Raw genomic sequence first — 18,854 nt, 5'->3', positions numbered from 1 at the left:
CTTCCATGTTTCAACTTGGGACTCCACAGTTGCCAACAGATGTTCCTGAGGCTTCTGTTGGTACTGCTTCTATGGATAATTTTCAGCTTGTTTCACTTGAGACAGATCATTTCACAGATCATTTCACTAACTGCATTCTTGCCCCCTTTGGCTATTAAATGCTTCTGGAGAATAGCAGGGTCAGTAGCTAAAATGACAACAGATCCTGATGGAAGAGGTGTTTTCCATTAGTTTTTTTTAAAACCATAATTTGTCCTTCCTTTAAAAAAAATCCCAGTAGGTCCAGGATTTGAAGAAATTCCACCTATCTCCAGTAAGCAAGGTACTTAAAAGAATGTGGGAGTGTAATCCCAATGTTTTCTGGATAAGCACACTTGTTTAGCCCCCTTTCAATATGGCACTGGGAAAGCAACTGAGTACACACTTCAGTCATTCAGAATAAAAGTTAAAGTTACATCAGCAGTATAAGAAATTTAAATACAGAAGAACTAAGAACTTAAAATATGTTAATCGTTCAATCAATGCAATTGCTAGTTTGCACAAGTCATTAAGATTTTCCTAGTGTAAAGAACATATCTGTAGTCGACCCACGCGGTCAGCGTAAGAACGAGACGAGACGCGGAGATAACATCTGGTGGAGATCGCCAGCAGCGGGAGACCGGAGGTCCGTGTTCCTAGCGAGTCTCTCGTCTGCCGGTTCCTGGCACCTTTTATTGTTATCCTATTGGGGCGTGTAGGAGGAGGACCGGGGGAGTTCGGGGAGAAGCGGGAGGGTGAGATCATCATGTGATGCATGATCTCATCTGGCTACGATCTTGGAGAAGGGCGGCGTAAGCGTCTGAGCCTAATCTCACCCTAGGGGCAAGACCATTGTCCCTGCGCCCAGTGATTGAGCCAGGCAGTTCACTGACCCGTGACTCATGGGGGGGTGAGGAGGCGTTAACCAGCAAGGCGGTAGGTCGTTGGCGTCCCAGCGTTCTGCGGTGCTGCTGGGTCAGCAGTGCATTACTACATCTCCTCCTTTTTACATTTTAGAAAGAAGGGGCTTATTTAAAGGGGCCTTGTCTCCCTCCGCCGTCTGGTCAAGCTGACCAAGCTGCTTGTGTAACATTATTAGAACTTAGCTGGGGTAAAGAAGAAATTGAGGGAGCTTCTTACATGTTACAGGCAATATTAGACCGCATTGAATGAAACAAGATCGATATGAGGCACAATTAAACCAATGCAAGAGCTGTACAATAGCACTCCAATCATCCTCGGCAGCCAGCTCCAGGGCCCCGACCACCAATGAACCAAACATCATACTTCCAGATTAGATACAACTGCTTGCAGCTCCACGCACTTTCATGTGAATCAACTGGGGAATTATCAGAAAGATTAAAACAACACATATTATGTACATTCTCACAGCAATTTGGTGTAATAACAACAAGTAATCAATAGCTGACACACGATTGTCTGGGAGGTAAGCAGCCGAGAAGTTCCTGCTGCTGGGAGGCCAGAGTCCAGGCGGTGGAGGCAAATTAATGGAGCTTCATGAGGCACAGGCCAACCCGGCCAATAGTCTTGGTGTTACAGAAACAAGTCCGGGGCTCCCACAAGGGAGTCGCCCGAGGGAGACAGGCTCCGCCCTGGAGAGAGGCGACCCGTCGTTCGACAGGAGGAGGAGGATCCCGAGCAGGAAGCGGAGGCGGCAGCGGCTGGCGTCCGGGCTCCCTGAGGTGCCTAGGGTAGCAGAGTCCCGGCAGGCAGACAGTGAAATGCAACAATAGCAAATAACACTTCAAAAGTGGGGCGTACAATAGAATTCAAACAATAAAAAAACATGGCTAATTACTGTAAGCTGGATAGCGATGCGGAGGAAGGCAACCCGTGGTTGCATAATTGTCCAATGCATGGCTCTTGCTGTTTGACTACCAAAGCTACAGGCGATAGATTTAGAGTCCATGTGGATTTCTCAAGGAAGCGTGAGGAGAGCTACTGATAGTCTTTAGCATTGCAGGTCCAGTGATTCTCGACAAGGTTGTGAGAGAAGTGTTTAACAATATTCAAGTGACTGAGAGGGCATGGAGAGTTCCAGGGTTAACCTATCAGGGATGTTCCGGCTGTAGGTTCAAATTCAACCCGAGGAGGCGGTGGGAGAAGGAGGATGGTTGTAGATGAAGATCCTGCAGGGGCGATTGTCACCGCGGGAGTAGTTAATATGAAGTAACTGCTGATGGCTGTAGAATCCATGGTAGCATGAGCCTGACTTTGGGATTCTTAGTCTGGCTGAATTAGAAGCTGCTGCGGGGAGTCTCTCCGGGTTAAGCCCGGATCTTCTGGATCTTGAGTGCGATCGATGCTGATTGTGTGGGGCCGAGGGTACTGGGGCCCTGCCATCTTCCATTGAGGTAGCCACAACCGTCTGGCATCGTTCCTCGAAGCTTGATGGACAGCACAAGTCCATAGAAAGGAGACCTGTGCTTAGGAGAAAAGGACTAGAAGCATACCCCTTCCCAGGAGTTATAGGGGGCGGTCCCTGCTCCAAGGTTCGATCTGGGAGCTGGCGGTAGTGAACCTTGGCGTGGGAGGTCTGACTTCCCTGAAGTGTCTTTCTGAGGTGGCCTGTTGCCACTGATGATGGTAGAGGCAGTTTAGATGATTGATGGTGAAAGTACTTTTGAAACTGTTTGTTGTATGGCCTAAATGGGGCTACCTCCCTTTCTTTAGTTGTCTGGCTAAAATTTCCTTTGAAGTTAGATTTGCTCTCTCAGCGATTACTTGCCAGTGCTGTTGTAGGGAATTCCGTTGTGTTATTTCTGATTCCCCAGTTGGTGCAGAACACTAGACATGGCCGCTGTGGAAGAATATCTTGGTAGCGTTGTCGTTTACAAGCGGAAGTGACCCATGGCAGTTATACATGCAAGAGGTGCTGGATGGCATTGGTTGTTTTAGCCTGGTGGGTGTGGCCCAGACATACCCAGTAGGTATCTATAATTTTTTATGTAGGTGCTTCCAGGGGGCTAGGGCAGGAGGACCAGGGTTTGTCCATTTGCCTAAGTCATTTGCCAGAACCCCCCTCGGAGTTTACCAGGGGGCTCACAACGAGGGCAAAGGCGTGAGCATTGAGCACAAAGATTTAGATGGATTGTGCCTGGTTGAGAGGGATGCTACAGGATGGTGATGCTTTTGCCTGGTGGAAAGAAATACAAGTGTATGTGATTGGAAAGTGGAGAAGAGGGTGCGCTGAGGGCCTAGAAGATAGTGTGTATGCGCATATGTTCTGGATGCTAGTAGGTTCCCGTAATGTGTCAGGAAGAGACTCACTTGAGGTTCAGGAAGATGGAACCGAGAACCCGAAGCTGGCCGAGTTAAACTCCGTTGGCCGGAGAGCTTGGGAGTGGCGTGGTGCTTGGTCTGCCATTGACCATTTTGTTGAAATGCAATGGCAGCAGCTTTACCCGATAAAGCCCCGAATGGTAAAGGCGTCTTGGAGTGGGAGCAGAGGGAGCAGGGACAGAAGTGGTTCAAGAGATGCGCACAGGTCTGTTCTGTCGTCCCCATCCCACCATTACCAGAATAAGCTGGCAGCCCTTGGTTGATGAGATCCCTGCGTAAAAGCTGGCCGGAGGTGGAGAGATTTTTTACTTGAACACATGAGGCAGGAGGTAGAGCCATTTGTTGACCAGAAGGTTTGTGGCCCGTGTGTACCCTAGGACTCCGGTTGGGAGGGTGTTCAAGAGGAAGAGGAGAGGTTGATCCTTGAGGGGACCCGATCCACCCATGTGAGACTGGGACCTCCTGCACTTGGCGTCCTTGTGCTTTGGGTGAGTTGGATCCTGTCCCCTGGATTTTTTTAGAAGCGGGGGGTAAAAGCGAAAACAGGGGGGAGCTGAGCAAGAAGTGTGAGGGCAAAGAAGGGGCCGGACCCAGTTGAGGGTTCCAGTGGCTACTGCAGCTGGAGGGAGGCGTGCGTGTCTGGGATTTGTATCTCTGGTATGACAGAGTAGAATTGGAGAGTTTATGCCCCAGATACAAGAATGGCTTTCGTTCTTCTACACCTTTTGGGAGAGCGATGTATAGGCCTGACTGTTTTAGCGTGCGGCCAGCAGCGTTACCCACTCTTGAGGGATGAGGTGGGATGCGGCTACTAGGATATCATCCTGTAATGGATGACTATGGCTCAGGCTTTGGTAGCAGGAACTAGGAAGTGATGGGCCGAAGAAGGGCAGCACAAAGGTGGGGCTGTTGAAGGCATTCCCTGGGGCAAGACTTTCCATTGGTATCTGGCATTGGGTTGCTGATGATTAAGCTTACCGGCACCATGTGAAATGTACTTTTCGGTCTTAGGGAGAGGGAATACAAAAGAAACAATCCTTCAGGTCAACAACCAGGACCACCTGGTAGTCGAGGGATGAGGTTGGGGTTAGGTAAACGCATTGAAAGAGGGCCCATGGGCTGGATGCAGGCATTTACTGCTCTGAGATCCTGTAGCAATAGCCATGACCCACTCTTCTTTATTACAAAGACAGGTGTGTTCCATGGCCGAGGTTGAGGAGGTCTCAATGTGGCCCTTGACCAGCTTCTCCCTCCACGAGCTGGTGCATGGCAGTCAGGCCTCTCTGGGCAGTGGCCATGACCTGCCATACTGGATGGCCATTGAGGTGCATGTGGGGGGAGGGCAGTGGGGGGGGCCCGAGGGCTTGCCTCCGAGCTCTCCCATGGCAATGGGGGGGGGGGAGGCTGATGAGTTGCCGCCCGACTTCTGGGGGGCTTCTGGTGTGGCCTGTTCACTACTCCTCCCGGGTGCCCAAATGTGTCCCAACCCGGCCACTGATCAGGCAGCCTGGTCACTTACAGCTGATGGCGTGCGGGCTCCCCGCGCCCTGGGGTTCACCTGGGCCTCTGGGCTGTGGGTGGTGGCGGGATGCTCTGAAGTAGGAGCCACTTGGCGTCTGGCTACCCCTCGTGGGAGGCACCGTTCCTGCAGTTACCGCCCACATTAGGGGTGTCTGGCAGACTCGAGCTGGCTTGAGTCCAGTGCCTACAATAGGGATAGTTCTTGTTTAGGGGTGGAGAGGCTCGGGGGCCGGGCCTCCCCTGAGGTCTTTTCCCCTTGGGGGGTTGATGCAGTTGTAGAGCCCCCTACTAGGCAGCCTGCAATCTTTACGGAAGTGTGTCGGACTGGTGGCAATTGAAGCATCTGCCTTTCGGGGCGTTTCTAACGCAATGGAGGGGGCAGCGGTCAGGAGGTCCGTGGTGAGGCGAAAGGACCCGATATCCTGGCAAGCCTTAAGCATGCGGCCAGTTCGGGGTTCTTACCTAAGCCTGTGATTGCTGCGGCACTCAGGCGGGCGTTCTCCTTGGCAAAGGCAGCAAGGAGTTAGCCCTGAGCCTCCCTCGTTATCAACCTGCCTCTTGAAACTTCACGGAGCCTGCTCACAAGGCTTCGGCATAGGGTTCTTGGGGTTTTGCCTGATGGCCAGGAGCTCTGTGTGGGCTGGCCAGGTGGGGACCCTGATAGCCTTGTAAAAGCGCACTCAGAGGCGACTGTAAAGGGTGCTTCAGGCAGGACAATCTGATTGTTGGGGTTACTACAGAGGCATGAAGCGATAAAGGTAGCCAGAGCGCTGGCGAGGCCAGGTTGCCTGCTAAGGCATTGCTAGGCGAACTCGCTTTCCCAGATCACAAATTGTGCAAGGCTCAAGGGCATGCGGAGGAATTGGTCTTCGAGTCGTCGGAACCATTAGGTGACTCCCTGGCGACTGCCTGGGCATGCTTCTCACATAGGGCTGGTGACTCCACGTCCCTTGCCGCTTTCGCGAACTCGGTGAGAATATTAGCAAGCTCAGGCGGTACTTTCGACAGCCAGCGAACTATGCCATCTCCCCACCGGTATCTGTGAAGTGGGCCGGGGCACAATGCAAGGATATATGGCATGGGCGTCTTCGTCAGGTTTCTTTCTTCTGCAGGTCGTGGCTATCGTTCTCGCGAGGTTTCGAAACCAGCCATTAGCTAATGGCTGGCCGGAGGTCTGTGACCGAGGAAAATGAAGAAGTGGCGGGGCAAGGGGAGGCGGCTGAGCAGCGGGGAGAGTTGGTGGGTGAGGGGCCGAGGGGGGGGGCAGAAGGAGGACGGCGTCCAATTTAGTGGATAAGAGAAATTTCGAGTTGAAATTGAAGGAATTTGAAGATCGAAAGGAGGCGGTCTACAGCAAGAGCCATAGGTCTGCAGGCTGATGGCGATGAAACATTATCTCCGTCGGTAGCAGTGACATGTCAGTATGAAGGCTCTGTCGCGAAGAGTCGCCCGATGTTTTCCAGTCCGCCAAGATTCAATGTCCCCTCTGGAATTTTCATGGACATAGGCTGTAATCTCCTCAACCAATTTGCGCAGCTCCCGCTATAACTACGGGGACCCTGCAGCATTTCGCTTCGCCTTTCCAGTTAGTCAGCGTGCTTGTCGCCCTGCTTTTGCAGCTCCATACTCACCGGTGTTCCGTCGGACGAGAGAGTGTCCCTAGGGCGGCATTATCGGATCTGCTTGATCCAGAGGGACAGGCGATACAGCGGTGGTCCCTGGATCTCGCCGATCCAGCGGACTTGATTATGTGAAGCCCCTTCCCAGGCGTATTGAAGCAGGGTGGGTTCGGGGATTCGGGTTTGGCACCAACATGATGCGACCGCGGTCGAAATGATAAAGAAGCGAGGCGAGGCGGAGATAACATCGGTGGAAGTCGCCAGCAGCGGAGACCCGAGGTCCGATGTTCCTAAGCGAGTCTCGTCTGCGGTTCCTGGCACCTGTTGGTATCCTATTGGGAGGGGAGGGACGGGGGGGGAGTTCGAGTGGCGGGGTGGAGAGATCATCATGTGATGCATGATCTCATCTGGCCTACGTCTTGGAGGAAGGGCGTAAAGCGTCTGGGCCTAATCCTCACCTAGGGGCAAGACCATTGTCCCTGCGCCCGGTGATTGAGCCAGGCAGTTCATGACCCGTGACTCATGGGGGGATGAGGAGTGGGGGTGCGGTGCGACCAGCAAGGCCGTAGGTCGTTGAACCCAACGTTCTGCACACTACACATATCCTGGCTAAAAATGAACTGTAGTAGTTTTTGCTGTGCAAGTTCTTGACAATATTGCTTTTCCTGGGGGTAACACAAATCTACAGTTATAAAGTTCTTAAACTGTGTTCACAAGAGAGTTACAAGCATCCTCTTGATATAACAAATGCTGATAATTGTGTTTGCTTATTTACATACATATGTTGCTACTGGAAAACACATTATGATTTTTCTTTTGTATCAAAGGTCTTGGCAATGTCACAAATTCATTGACATTTAGCTCAGCATTAATTACTGTTGAAGAACCAGCAATAGGATATGAGCGTTACCATCATTTTGAAGGCAAACATTTTATGGCAAACATATTCTTTGACCTCTTCCAAATACACATTCATTCTCTTTAAAAGAAGGGGAAAGAGGGCCATAGTGCAACTGTGCACCCATTTTGCAGAAAATCCAGGGTTCAGTTCCTGGAACCTTTAGTGAAAGAGCCTTGGGTAATTTCTGCCATTCAGAGTAAACAGTACTGAGTTAGATGCACAAATAGTTTCAGTAGAAAGTAGATTCATACGTAAGTACAATCCAAGAGAAGTCCTGTAAGCTTTCTTAATTCAACTAATTGTGTACAATTTAGGCTTATTAAAAGAGTTCATTAAAAGAGTTCATATTTCCCATAATCTTTCCCACACAGCCCACCCAACACAGCATTGTTCAAAGAAGCTTTTACTACCTGATTAGGCCATTTAGATATGAAATATTGAAACAGTGGATAGAAAACCAAACAGCTATCATTTAACCTGTGCATGGCATCTGTCCAACCCATTTACCAGAATATTTTGATTAATATTTTCTCTCCCTTAAATAAGCTCATACAACAACATAAAAGAAGCTGGGTTTATTAAAACATTACCCATCTCTGGCACATAACAAATTCAAGTGTTCTCAAAAAAAAATCATGATTCAGTAATAGCAAGAGTTTAATTGATCTCTCTCAATATTTTCCAAAGGGAATTTAGACAATGTCATGTCTGCTGTTCTGCAGTGTTTTCTGTACAGCTACATTTCTGCACTACAGCAAGATGCAGTGGACTGTCAAGCTTTCCTTATTTGAAATAATACTCTGCACCAATTGTTAAATAGGCAAATGCAAACCTGCAGATGTAATAGGTCACACCCCCTTTCAACCACTTCAACACACACAGGTGTTCTTTTTTAGTTTTAAACTGGAAATAAGGTTAGGCTACTTAGGCAACAAGAGGATTCTTTCAAACATTAAAAGACCTTCTCCTTCTTCATCACAGATCCTCATCCTTACATCCAAACTGCCCAGGTCTACAAAAGCACACAACCATTGCCCTTGAGACTGTAATTTGACAGTATCTTACCACTATTGTTAGTAGCAATTAATCGATCAAAATTATCCTGGAGTTTCATCAAACAATTTGTAGTGTATCATAACTATTTTTAAGAAAACTGATTCTGGCACTCCTTTCTTAGAACCCCACAGTTAGCAATTAATTTCCAAGATCAGAGGTTCCTGGTCTCCAGGCTACTAAGAACTCTTGCCTGATTTTTTAAATAAATATTTGCATGCTGCCTTTCAACCCCAATAGGGTTCCAACAGCACTATACAGTCCCCAAGGCAGAGACCTCAACACTTGTGACCTAGTAACCTCCCTTCCACCCACCTGCAGATGTATACCGGTATTACTAAGCCATTAAAGATTTCAGAGCTGACAAAATGGCATTGAATGTAAGGTTTGCGACTGGGCCCTTTCTACATTTAAGGAACAAACTGGAAAACCCACTGGAAAGATGCTGTTTAAAAATATACCGTCGGGGAAAAAAACTTCCCAGGAATGAGATATCTCGTGTGACGAAGCCAGAGGACAAGTCCTGCGGGATGACTATGCGGGATGACCGTCCCTTCAGAGTTCGCCCACAGCCTCCACTGCACGCTCCAAGTAGCCTTCAGTCATCATGAGCCTCTCGATAACTTGGGCTGCAAGCCTATACTCAATTACTCCGCAGGCAAACCTGTAACTTGAACCCAAGCAAATACTCAACCAGACCTAGCGCAAGAATACTGCCCAGTCACAGTTTACTGCCCTTTCCTCGAAGCCTCATGGTCTCAAATCCTGCCACCCCAGTTACAAGTGCAGCCGCCTCCTCACCTGACTCCTGAAACCAATCCGAGATAACTGGCCACGCATTAGAAAGCACCTGGAAATGGAGGACAAGGAGGAGGCGCCTTCCGCTTCCTTCTCGCCTGCCTTTTCTCATTGACCCTACACGCGACAAGTCGGCAGGCGTGTGGACGCTCGCGGCTTCCGCCAGTTATAGTCGCATTAGGTTTGCCCTGCACAAAGATGGCGGCGTTCGGTTTCGCTGTGCGGCGATTAGTAGGAGCGGAGAGGACGACTGGTTGAACCAAGATGGTGCAATTTCATGGGCTGTCTTTTCCCCTTACACCACGGGAGAAGCCAAGATAAAAAACGGGCTGGCTGGGAGGGAGGGATAGGTTCTAACAAATATGGCGTCTGCAAATTGCCTACTTAACGTTGCAGCATTGGATGCAGAATAAAGAATGGGTCTGCTGATTTGAGTTGTGCAAAACACATGTTAAGAACGAAGGTATAGGTCTTGCAAAGAGAATCCTATCCCTGTTGCTTAGAAAGATACATATTACTTACGGTGTATTATTCTTCCTTTGGCCCTGGAAGGAGAGTCCCAACGGTTCCCCTCTGTCCTTCATACAAATGTTACTGGATTCACACAGTTCATTTGCCTCAAGATGGGGTTCCCTGATTGTTCCTGCTGCCCTCATTATCAGTCGTTTTAAAGACATCAGGCATCAAGACAATGCAGAAATCCATGGGTTTGCAGTGATAAGGCAGCAACCTGCCCTTTCATAAAAAGATGTTCTTGGTCGAACTCGGGTCTTTCTGCATGGGGCACACAACGTGTGCGTGTTTTTAATTGCCCTGTAAATGCACGTACAATCCAGCGTCAATAGCCATATATTCCGGATGGTGGGTTAATGGAGCTGAGTGGTTTGCAAAGACCCATACCACAGAAAGAGGTAAGACTGGGAATAATTTACCGCAAACCTGCAATGCAATCCACTGTTGTCATTTTCATAATCCCCTATTTGTACTGTGGGTTGGGGTTTACAACAATCCTGTATAAGCTCTACTTTCAAAAGGCTGGATTTAGGGACTCGCAATATGTCTCCAATAATTGCCTTGCTAACTACGATCTACTCGTTCGTTCTCATTGGCGAGAGACACTGGAGCACCCAAATGTACAAACGTTCATGCTTAAAACACCACTGTGGAAAGTATGTCACCCACACGCCACATCGATTTATTTTTTTAAAGGACGTTTTAGAGTGATCGCGAATAAGTTGTCTACATGCGAAGCACAACAAATTTGCATTTAATTCTTAGCTGGAGTGAAGGACTGGCAATGCTGGTGGCGATTTAAATGGATTTGTTTTCCTGCAATCAGATGTACACTTTGGATTCCCATCCCAAAATAAATCAATCCAACAAAACGTTTCTCAGGGTGCGGCAAAACTAAAACTAATTAAATTATTACCTTCTCAACCTCCCCCTTGTCAGTTCTCCACTGAATAGCTGTGCGTTAAATTACCAACCTTAACGCAAACCGCTGGAGAGTCCAAATAGAACCGGAAACTAAAGGACGTGTTTTCTCTAGTTTTTCTATCTCTATGGCTTTTTCCCACCACCACATTTCATTTGTTAAAGCAGCCTACGAGAGCAGCTGATACTGCTGGTGCAAAGGAAAAATCTCGGAGTGGCTCACAGTTGTTGGTTGCAATGCTGGGGAGGTAACCGTGAGAGACAGTTCTTTGGCGCTGTGTCGATTTTACACCCCATAAGAAAAGGCTTCTTCAAACCCATCTGCGGAGGTAGGTAGGCTGCGACCCAGGTGCTCTGGGGAAAACTAACGGGTCGGTCTTTTTAGTTGTTATGTGGGCCTGCAATTTAGAACCGTGAGATGGAAATTTAAGAGCTGAATTTTTTCAGTCTGAAATGAATTACATTGTTATTTTCTGTGGACTTGATACAATGAGGGGTTTGGGGTGGCTGCTTAGAAAAAGATGTGGATATTTGGCCATCCTGTTATTACAAGCTTGTTCGGTAACTCCTTTGTTATTTATTTTTAAGAGGTTCCCCGGCCATTCAGCTATACGTGAGCTAATGCAAACTGGATACATAGCTCCACCTCGAGATTTCCAATTGGGTTAGTTTTTAAAATTTTAAATGTTGAGCACTGTAACTCTTTCTACCCACCTCCTTGCTTGTGATAGGACTTGTATTAAAAGTGACACATCCAATAGTCCAGCAGAACAGAGGGGAGCTGGTGCAAGCCCATTTTGCAAATTGCTGGATGTGGAGACATGACTGAGGAACAGAAAAATATAGTGCCAGCATTTCAATAAAATTTGTCACGAATAGATGTTCTGTTCTCTGCAAGTTTGAAAAATATCCCAGTTACAGATTTGAATAATTTCTTTATTGTTGCTTTCTGATCCCTCCAGTTTCTTGTTTTCCATGAAGAAAGACTGTATTCTTACTTTGTGAAGTTTACAGATATGTTTTAGACCTTTGTCTGGAAAAAAGCTACTTAGGAGGCTTTAAATATTATGTAGACTATTTTAACACAACAAATCTCTCTAGTCAATACACAAATCTGCTCCAAATGCCATAATTCTTTTAAATCAGCTTGCTATTTTTCTCTGTGTGTGACTGGTGCATTTTCCAAAGATAATGGAGGCTATTCCTTGTGAAAGGGAACTCACACAGTTCCTTGTTCTAGTCATTATAGCTATTCCTTGGCACTGTATTTGTTTTCACAGAAAAGCTTGAAGGGTGTTCACTTCATTTTGTTTCCTCAGTAACATTCATAATTCCACTGCAATCTCCTAGGTAGACCTTGAACCCTGAAAGGGAGACTGAAACCACTGAAAGAACTCAACTCATGTGCAGTCGAGCATTTCTACCTAGTGACTGACTAAGTTCAACATCGTGTGTTGGTAATATGATTTAGAAGTAGTCATTTAATGATGCTATGGGAAAGAAGGAACCATGTCAGAAAATGCTTTTGGAGACACACACATTTTTTTAAAGACAGCAGCTTTGAGAGTGTTCAATCTTCCCCTTGCGTGGTATTCTTCTCTAATTCAGGTAATTCACTGGAAACATGGAAACATTGGTTCTTTAGTACCTAACACTGTTTTATTTAATCTGCTACTTCTAATATGTATTCTTATTTGGGAGATAGTATATATGTGTGTAAAAAATGTTTGAAGTTAACATGCCGATAATTGAAAATCAAGAACTGTTGTACCTTCTGATGTACTTCACTTGGTTATATATGCTAGACTGATCTGAAGCCTCTGTAATACCATATCTCTTCAAGTGAATACACAGGTTCATTATTTGAAAAATCAACACTGTACTTTTTTTCTATATTTTTAATCTTTTGTGGTCTAAGGAAACTGCATTAGTTGCTATAGCATCTACTCTATTTCAAAATATTCCTTACAGAGTAAAGATTGTTAATGAGTTTAGATTTGAAATGCTGAAAGAAAAAAGTGCAGATAAACTAAATGGAGGGTTTTGATAGTTTTATGTATTTTTCCGTAGCAAATAGATTCTAACTTTTTCCCTAGGATCATACCTTTAGATCCTGGTTTTCCTATCAGCATACAATTTTAAATGCTTTAGACAGCTTTCCACAGCCTTTGTAGTGATGTATGTTTTGTGGTTGATTATGATCTAATGTGTAGGGTATTTGTGGTAATGGTGATCATTCATTATTTATCATGATCTGTGGAAACTTTTGCTGTCAATTTAAAAACTGGTATTAGCTTTTTTGCGGGGGGAGGAAAGAGATAAGTCAAGCATCTGTCTGTAGAACAGGCTTGGGTGGAGCTCCAGCTACTAGAAATATGGCTTCATGAGAAGAGATGAAGGGAAGAAAAATAGAATTGCTATTAAATCTGTTCAGGAAGAAGAGCCAGCTTAGCCACCTTACTCTAATTTGCTTCTTTTTGAGAGGAGATGGCAAAGGCTTAGAACAGATGTGGACAGACTGAAAATTATTTTAAAAGCTTATTTGACCAGGGCCATTACAGAAGCCATTTGATAAAGTATGCAGTTGTACTTAAAAACTCATGCTCTGTGTGATTAGAGAGGCTAATTGAAAAAGTAATTCAGATACATATTTAATATCTGCACAATGGCTCATCCAATGTAAATCATGTATATAAGCAGGAGTTCACATGAAAATTGCCATAGGGCAAGCTTGGAACATAGAAATAAAATGAAAATGAACTGTATTAAACAACATGAATTGCCTGTGCTTGAGGACCTCTAGCCTGTATGATTTGACCTGCCTTTATTTTATTCATGATGATTGACATAGGCTCGAAACTGTTTTTCTTCTCTTTCTGTACATCAGGAACAGGTGAAGGAAATAGCCTGAAGATCAAATAACACTTTTGTGCAAAAATTCATTAGTGGGTTTTAATCACATATTTTGTATACAGAAATAAGCTGTATCCTACGTCATACCACAAATAGGTGTATTAACCACTATGTATGTGTGTGTTAAATGCCATCAAGGCACCTTTGAGGCGCTCTCTCTCTCTCTCGCACACTCACACACACTCACACCTACCCAGTGGTGATTTGGGATGGCTGAGGCAGTCATCCCTCCCCAGTGCTGATTGGGGTTGGCAAGCCTACCAGTAGGCTTGCCAACATCCCCAGTGCCAGTAGGCTTGCCAAACATAACCAGTGCTGATCTGGGCTGGTGAGCCTACTGGATTCTTGTCAACTGAGGCAGCCTCCCCTTCCCCAGACTCAGCCCAACCAAATCACTTCTATGTCTTATCTGGCCCTCATAACAAATTAGCTTGACATCTCTGCATTACAGTACTTCTCTTTTAAGTGCAATTCCAGGCATGTCTCCTTGGAAGTAAGCCCTACCATGTTCAATGAGGTTGTATCTAAAATGCTCACATTGTACCCAGTGTGTACTGTATACTACATAGAGCATGATTGTTTAGTTTTATTTGGCTTTAAAAAACAAAAGGATTAAAGATAAACTACTAAAAAGAACTTCAACTCGTCAACATGTTCACTCATCACCTTTGTAGATCTGCAAGTTAAAACTGGGTTTTTATTTAGAGCAAAATATAATTGCCTAAAGAAGTACAAAGATACTTGTCTCACCATTCATACAGATAGTGCACAATATTGTAGCACAGTTGCATTATTAAAACATTGAAGAGGGATTAAACTCCAACATTTAACATGTATACTAAATAAGCTTTGATGAAATTCTGTATATTATTGTAATTTATGTTGTCAAAAGAGCATATCAAAAATCATTTTTAAAAAATAGGACATGTGATTATAGTCCTTTTTTTAATATGAAGGTTAAGATCTCACCAGGTCTGAAGAAGCTGATTGCGGTAACTACAGTAAGTGCAATATCTGTGCTTTTTCTTGCCCATCACTTCAAAAGAAAACGTGGGAAGAAAAACAGGACAATACCTCCATGGGAACCAGGACATATGATTTTAGAATACACAAGGACAGCATTATCAGAAAAAGGTATGTGTCTGATTTACAAAAAAACTAACATTTACAAATTAGGGCTACTTGGAAGTAGATGCAGTTGAAGTAATTGAAGATGACTTTCAAATAAGCATGTTTAGGACTGAGGTGAAAGTTCTTAATACATAGAAAAATATATTCTTGAATAAAAAGCTCATAAAGTTCAGCATTAGCTCCTAGAGGAGTACCGGATTAGGTTCAGGGTTCTGGTACTCACCTTCAGATTCCCAAAAAGTGTTCTGCAAATGAAAGTTACTGCGTTTCCAGTAAAGGTAAGTGCAGTTGAAAACGGCTTGGCACAGCAGACAAATAACTCCACCACACAGTAGCTTCACTTCAACGAAGGAATTTTACTTACAGGTGCGAGCTATATACAAGTGAACATCAGAAAACAAACCGGCAGCATGCTTCGCAGTAAACATATAACCCTAACAGAACAATGTGCATGATAGTGCTCTACTATTATACAAACACTGCCCAATCACATTGAAGGCCACAGCACCGGTTCAGACTGGTTTGATTCGGTTCAGCCAGGCTTCTGCCAACTTACTCTGGCAGCAGGTGCTGTCATCTAGATCTCCACGATCTGTGCACAAGATGCACACCTCTTTATTTTGAATTCCCTGACAGTTTACTGGTGATCTCTGACCTCAACCAGGACCAGAGGTTTTTCCCCAACTTGGTAGAACACTCTGCCAGTGAGGCTAGGGCCAGTGAGGCTAGGGATTTGATGCAGTTCTGCAGGGCCTCTGAGACAGAATTGTTCAGCCAGGCGTATGGTTGAGGCAGCTACAGATTTTCCATGTCTGGCCTTCCACCTCCTTTATATTATATATATTAGTGCCATCAGAATAGAATGTTTTAAAATTATTTTAAATCTTTTATTTATATTTATGTAGTTTTTATGTGTTATTGAACATATGAGCTGCTTTGAGCCCATCAAAAGGGAGGGCAGCATACAAAACTAATTAAATAAATAGTTGAGTTTTCTGACTATTGCAGACAATCAATACAATATTGGCTGTCAGGAACTTGCAGTTCTTAAGCCAACATTTTTTGGTTTTGAATTTTAAGACAGGGCAGAGGGCCCTCCTCAAAATGACTGTCACAGGCTGATTATGCACAATGTGCTTGCTGTGGGATGGGGCGAATGTCTGTCATAGCAAGATTTCTTGTACTTCCCAGTGCCCCACTTTCATTTTCCATTTTATCCGTGGCAAGCAAGTCCACTTTTAGCATGACTTTTAATTTGCTTCACCTCCAGAGCTGGGAGATTTGTCAGTGAGCACAACTTTGCCTTGGAGATTTTCCCTTTGCCCATGGCCAGCCTTCCCTCTCCCTCACCCACTCCTCCCTCACCCCCCCCCCTCCATGTTACAGAAAAGTTAAAGAAAAGAAGTTCATTCACACTGGCTTAGCCAAAACACACTGACCTCTGCATTTCATGCTGATAGATCAATATCTCAACATAATAAGAACAAACACTGCTTGGAAGTAACAAGTCTCTCTGCCCTCTGGTGGTACTGGTAGCAGTAGGAAGAGGAGAGGAGAGAATATTTGCTCTAGCAGGACTCTAGCACCATGTCCCCTTCTTTGACAATGTATAGTCCAGGAAATTGCTTTGCTCCTTCATTTGGGAGAGGGATTATTTTTGAAACAGTAATATGATAAAAGTGCAGTTAAGTCAGCATTTTTGACTACTGGGTATAGTGAGATCTGTGCCTTTAAGAAAAGTGCCTTTAAGAAATGTGCCTTTAAGAATTACTTTATGAGTTAAAAGAACCAGGCCTGGAGAGTTCTCTATAGACAAACTGCATGCCCAAGAGGGAGTGCCATGAAGACCCCCGAGGTAAGCGTTCTATGTGTAATGAGCCATGTGTGATCAGTTACAGGATGTTGGGCCAAGTTTCATCCTACGATAGAAGTGTAAACTGGACACTGGACACTTTCAAAGACAATTCCTGTTGGGCTGTTTTGAAGCTTCTCTTGTGCCAGGGGCATAAAGAAAAAATTTTGATGGACTCTTTTTGTTGGGGAAAGGTTCAAAATTGAGGGCACACAGCTATGATGCACTTGCCAGGAATGACCTCAACATTTTTGCTAGTCAATCAGTACAAGGATGCAAAACTTTGTAGCTTTTTATGTTCTATTAAAGACCATTTGGACTTTATCTCCTAAACTGAAGAACCAAGTGGGTGCCAGAAACATATTGGTGGTTGTTATGTTCCTCTGGCCATCATACTGGGAATCACTGTAAAGTAGAATACCTTCAGTCTGCCAGACCTGAGGCAAGGGATGGATGAAAAGTGCAACAGCTGCAACAGGGGGATTTGTTGTCAATCCAGTATGGGGAGAAGACCTAAGGACTTAGTCTTGCTACCACCCACCTACTTTCAGCATGGTTCTCCAGTGAAACATACTGCTGAGCAGCAAGCAACACTTGTGATAGCGTGTGTGTGCCCATGTTCTATCCATTCTTTACTGTCACCTGTTCTCTAAACAAACCCTCACCCAGCTACTTTGGATATAAGAGACTGAAAATCAGTTTGAAGGCCTGCTACAGGGTTAAGAGGCTATAAGGGCAGAAAAGCATACAGAGTGGTTTTGGTAGCAGTTCCAGCATGAAACTGTATGCATACTTCCTGTCTCAATTCCCCATTTTCTTAGACCTTGCTGTCAGGAAAAGCATGTTTCTGCTGTGAAAAGAATGGGTGAATACTGTTCAGACTGCTGAATTGCCATTTAGATAGGAAATTTAGTATCCCTCAATGAAGATATTTAGTATCTCTCAACTAAAAGCTTGTTTGCCGGGGGGGGGGGGGGGGTGCTGTTCAGTGTTTCTAGCAGTTGAAATTCTTAATCACAATTTCTTCCTTTTCAGATTCCAGTTGCTCCAGTAGTAGACAAAACCTGACTCTTTCATTGAGTTCAGCTAAAGATAAAGGTTCTCAATCCTATATAAATGCAAATGGAAGCTTCTTCAGTAAACATTCAGGATCAGTGCAAAGTTTGGCCTCAGTAAGTGTAGTCTAACAAGGTTTGTTGTAATTGTAATAAACCATCAATTATTTTTCTATAGTTTCTTATACTTCACAATAGAGGAATTTTTCCAGAGTATACTTTCTCAGACACTTTGTTGAAGCAAGTCCCAGAATACAAGTTAGCAGAATATATTCACAAACTAGGCTAAAAATCTAAAATGGAGAGTAAGTCCCATTGAAAGAGTCGAAAGCATATAAACATGGTAGAATCAAAATATAAGTGTATTTGAGGAAGCATAGCATTTCTGTGTGTGACCTATGATATACATCAACTACATATGTGCTGATGTTGTTGTAAGTGTAGTAGTGGTGTCCCTTTGAAAACATACTTACCTTTTTTTAGTATCATTGTGTCTAAAATTCCATATGTCAGAGTGTCTTAGATGTTCCTGACTCCTTGGCCCAAAAGACTCTAGTAGGACAAAAACGATCAAAATGCAAACAATTATAAGACTAGAGGAGCCACTATTTCTTGTTAACAAGAGGTCTGATTTGATAGCGTCTCACCTAGGTAATAGTGAGATCCACATTATTATGATTTGGTCCTTTGTGAAGACTGAGAAGTCTGACCACTCCATTCAGAGAATAAACAATCGGTGGGATTGTCCTTTTAAAATAGATTTTCTCTGATCCTTAAAACTGAATTATATGTTTCAGTGTCCTTGTGTCTATGTAAACCCTTGGCCAGGAGTGTGTAGCGAATTTCATACTCAGAATATAATTTGGGGTGTGTGTGTTTGGGTGATTTGGATCTGCAGAGAATGGTAGACTAAGCCTTCCCCGTGTGCTGTTTTCCTGACCTGAAATGGCCACATTTTAATTTAAGAAAATAGCACATAGGTTAACCTCCACTCCATGGTCCTGATCCAAGTTGCAAATTTCTCCAGAAGCTCTTTAAATATCAAATGGCTACTTCCTCCATTGGCATTAATATTGGATTTTACTTTATTAGAGAGAGTCTTATCTGCCTTCCTTAGAGCTTTGTTTAATACACCTAAATGTACAGCTGATGTAGTATTAAGGCAAGAAACAGGGATGGTAAAAAGTAGAGACAACCTTTTGGATACTGATTATTAAATACTGGCTTAAAGTTCTCCTCCAGCCTCTGGATTTACT

At 44.6% G+C, this 18,854-nt stretch overlaps 2 protein-coding genes across 12 annotated transcripts in view; one reads left to right on the top strand and one right to left on the bottom strand.

Annotated features, from left to right (window-relative positions):
- USP33 (ubiquitin specific peptidase 33) overlaps positions 1–10,740 on the bottom strand; it is a 63,084-nt gene extending 52,344 nt beyond the window's left edge. The window contains exon 1 of one of the 4 annotated variants that reach the window (XM_048496837.1): positions 10,643–10,740. The gene's annotated coding sequence lies outside the window, so the exon portion shown is untranslated. Of the gene's footprint in view, positions 1–9,216; positions 9,417–9,735; positions 9,876–10,642 lie in introns of those variants that run through there. The other 3 variants (XM_048496836.1, XM_048496835.1, XM_048496839.1) reach the window with 3 other exon arrangements.
- MIGA1 (mitoguardin 1) overlaps positions 10,024–18,854 on the top strand; it is a 62,852-nt gene continuing 54,021 nt past the window's right edge. The window contains exons 1-5 of one of the 8 annotated variants that reach the window (XM_048496864.1): positions 10,103–10,124; positions 10,816–10,976; positions 11,998–12,255; positions 14,517–14,694; positions 17,579–17,715. In XM_048496864.1, coding sequence (XP_048352821.1) covers positions 12,157–12,255; positions 14,517–14,694; positions 17,579–17,715 — 414 coding nt within the window. In that variant the 5' untranslated portion in view covers positions 10,103–10,124; positions 10,816–10,976; positions 11,998–12,156. Of the gene's footprint in view, positions 10,125–10,777; positions 10,981–11,235; positions 11,312–11,997; positions 12,256–14,516; positions 14,695–17,578; positions 17,716–18,854 lie in introns of those variants that run through there. The other 7 variants (XM_048496865.1, XM_048496867.1, XM_048496863.1 and 4 more) reach the window with 7 other exon arrangements.

The sequence above is a fragment of the Sphaerodactylus townsendi genome, linkage group LG05 (genome assembly GCF_021028975.2).
Source record: "Sphaerodactylus townsendi isolate TG3544 linkage group LG05, MPM_Stown_v2.3, whole genome shotgun sequence".
In the NCBI taxonomy this organism is placed as follows: Eukaryota; Metazoa; Chordata; class Lepidosauria; order Squamata; family Sphaerodactylidae; genus Sphaerodactylus; species Sphaerodactylus townsendi.
The sequence above is the reverse complement of the archived record's forward strand: the minus strand, read 5'-3'. Positions and strand labels throughout refer to the sequence as shown.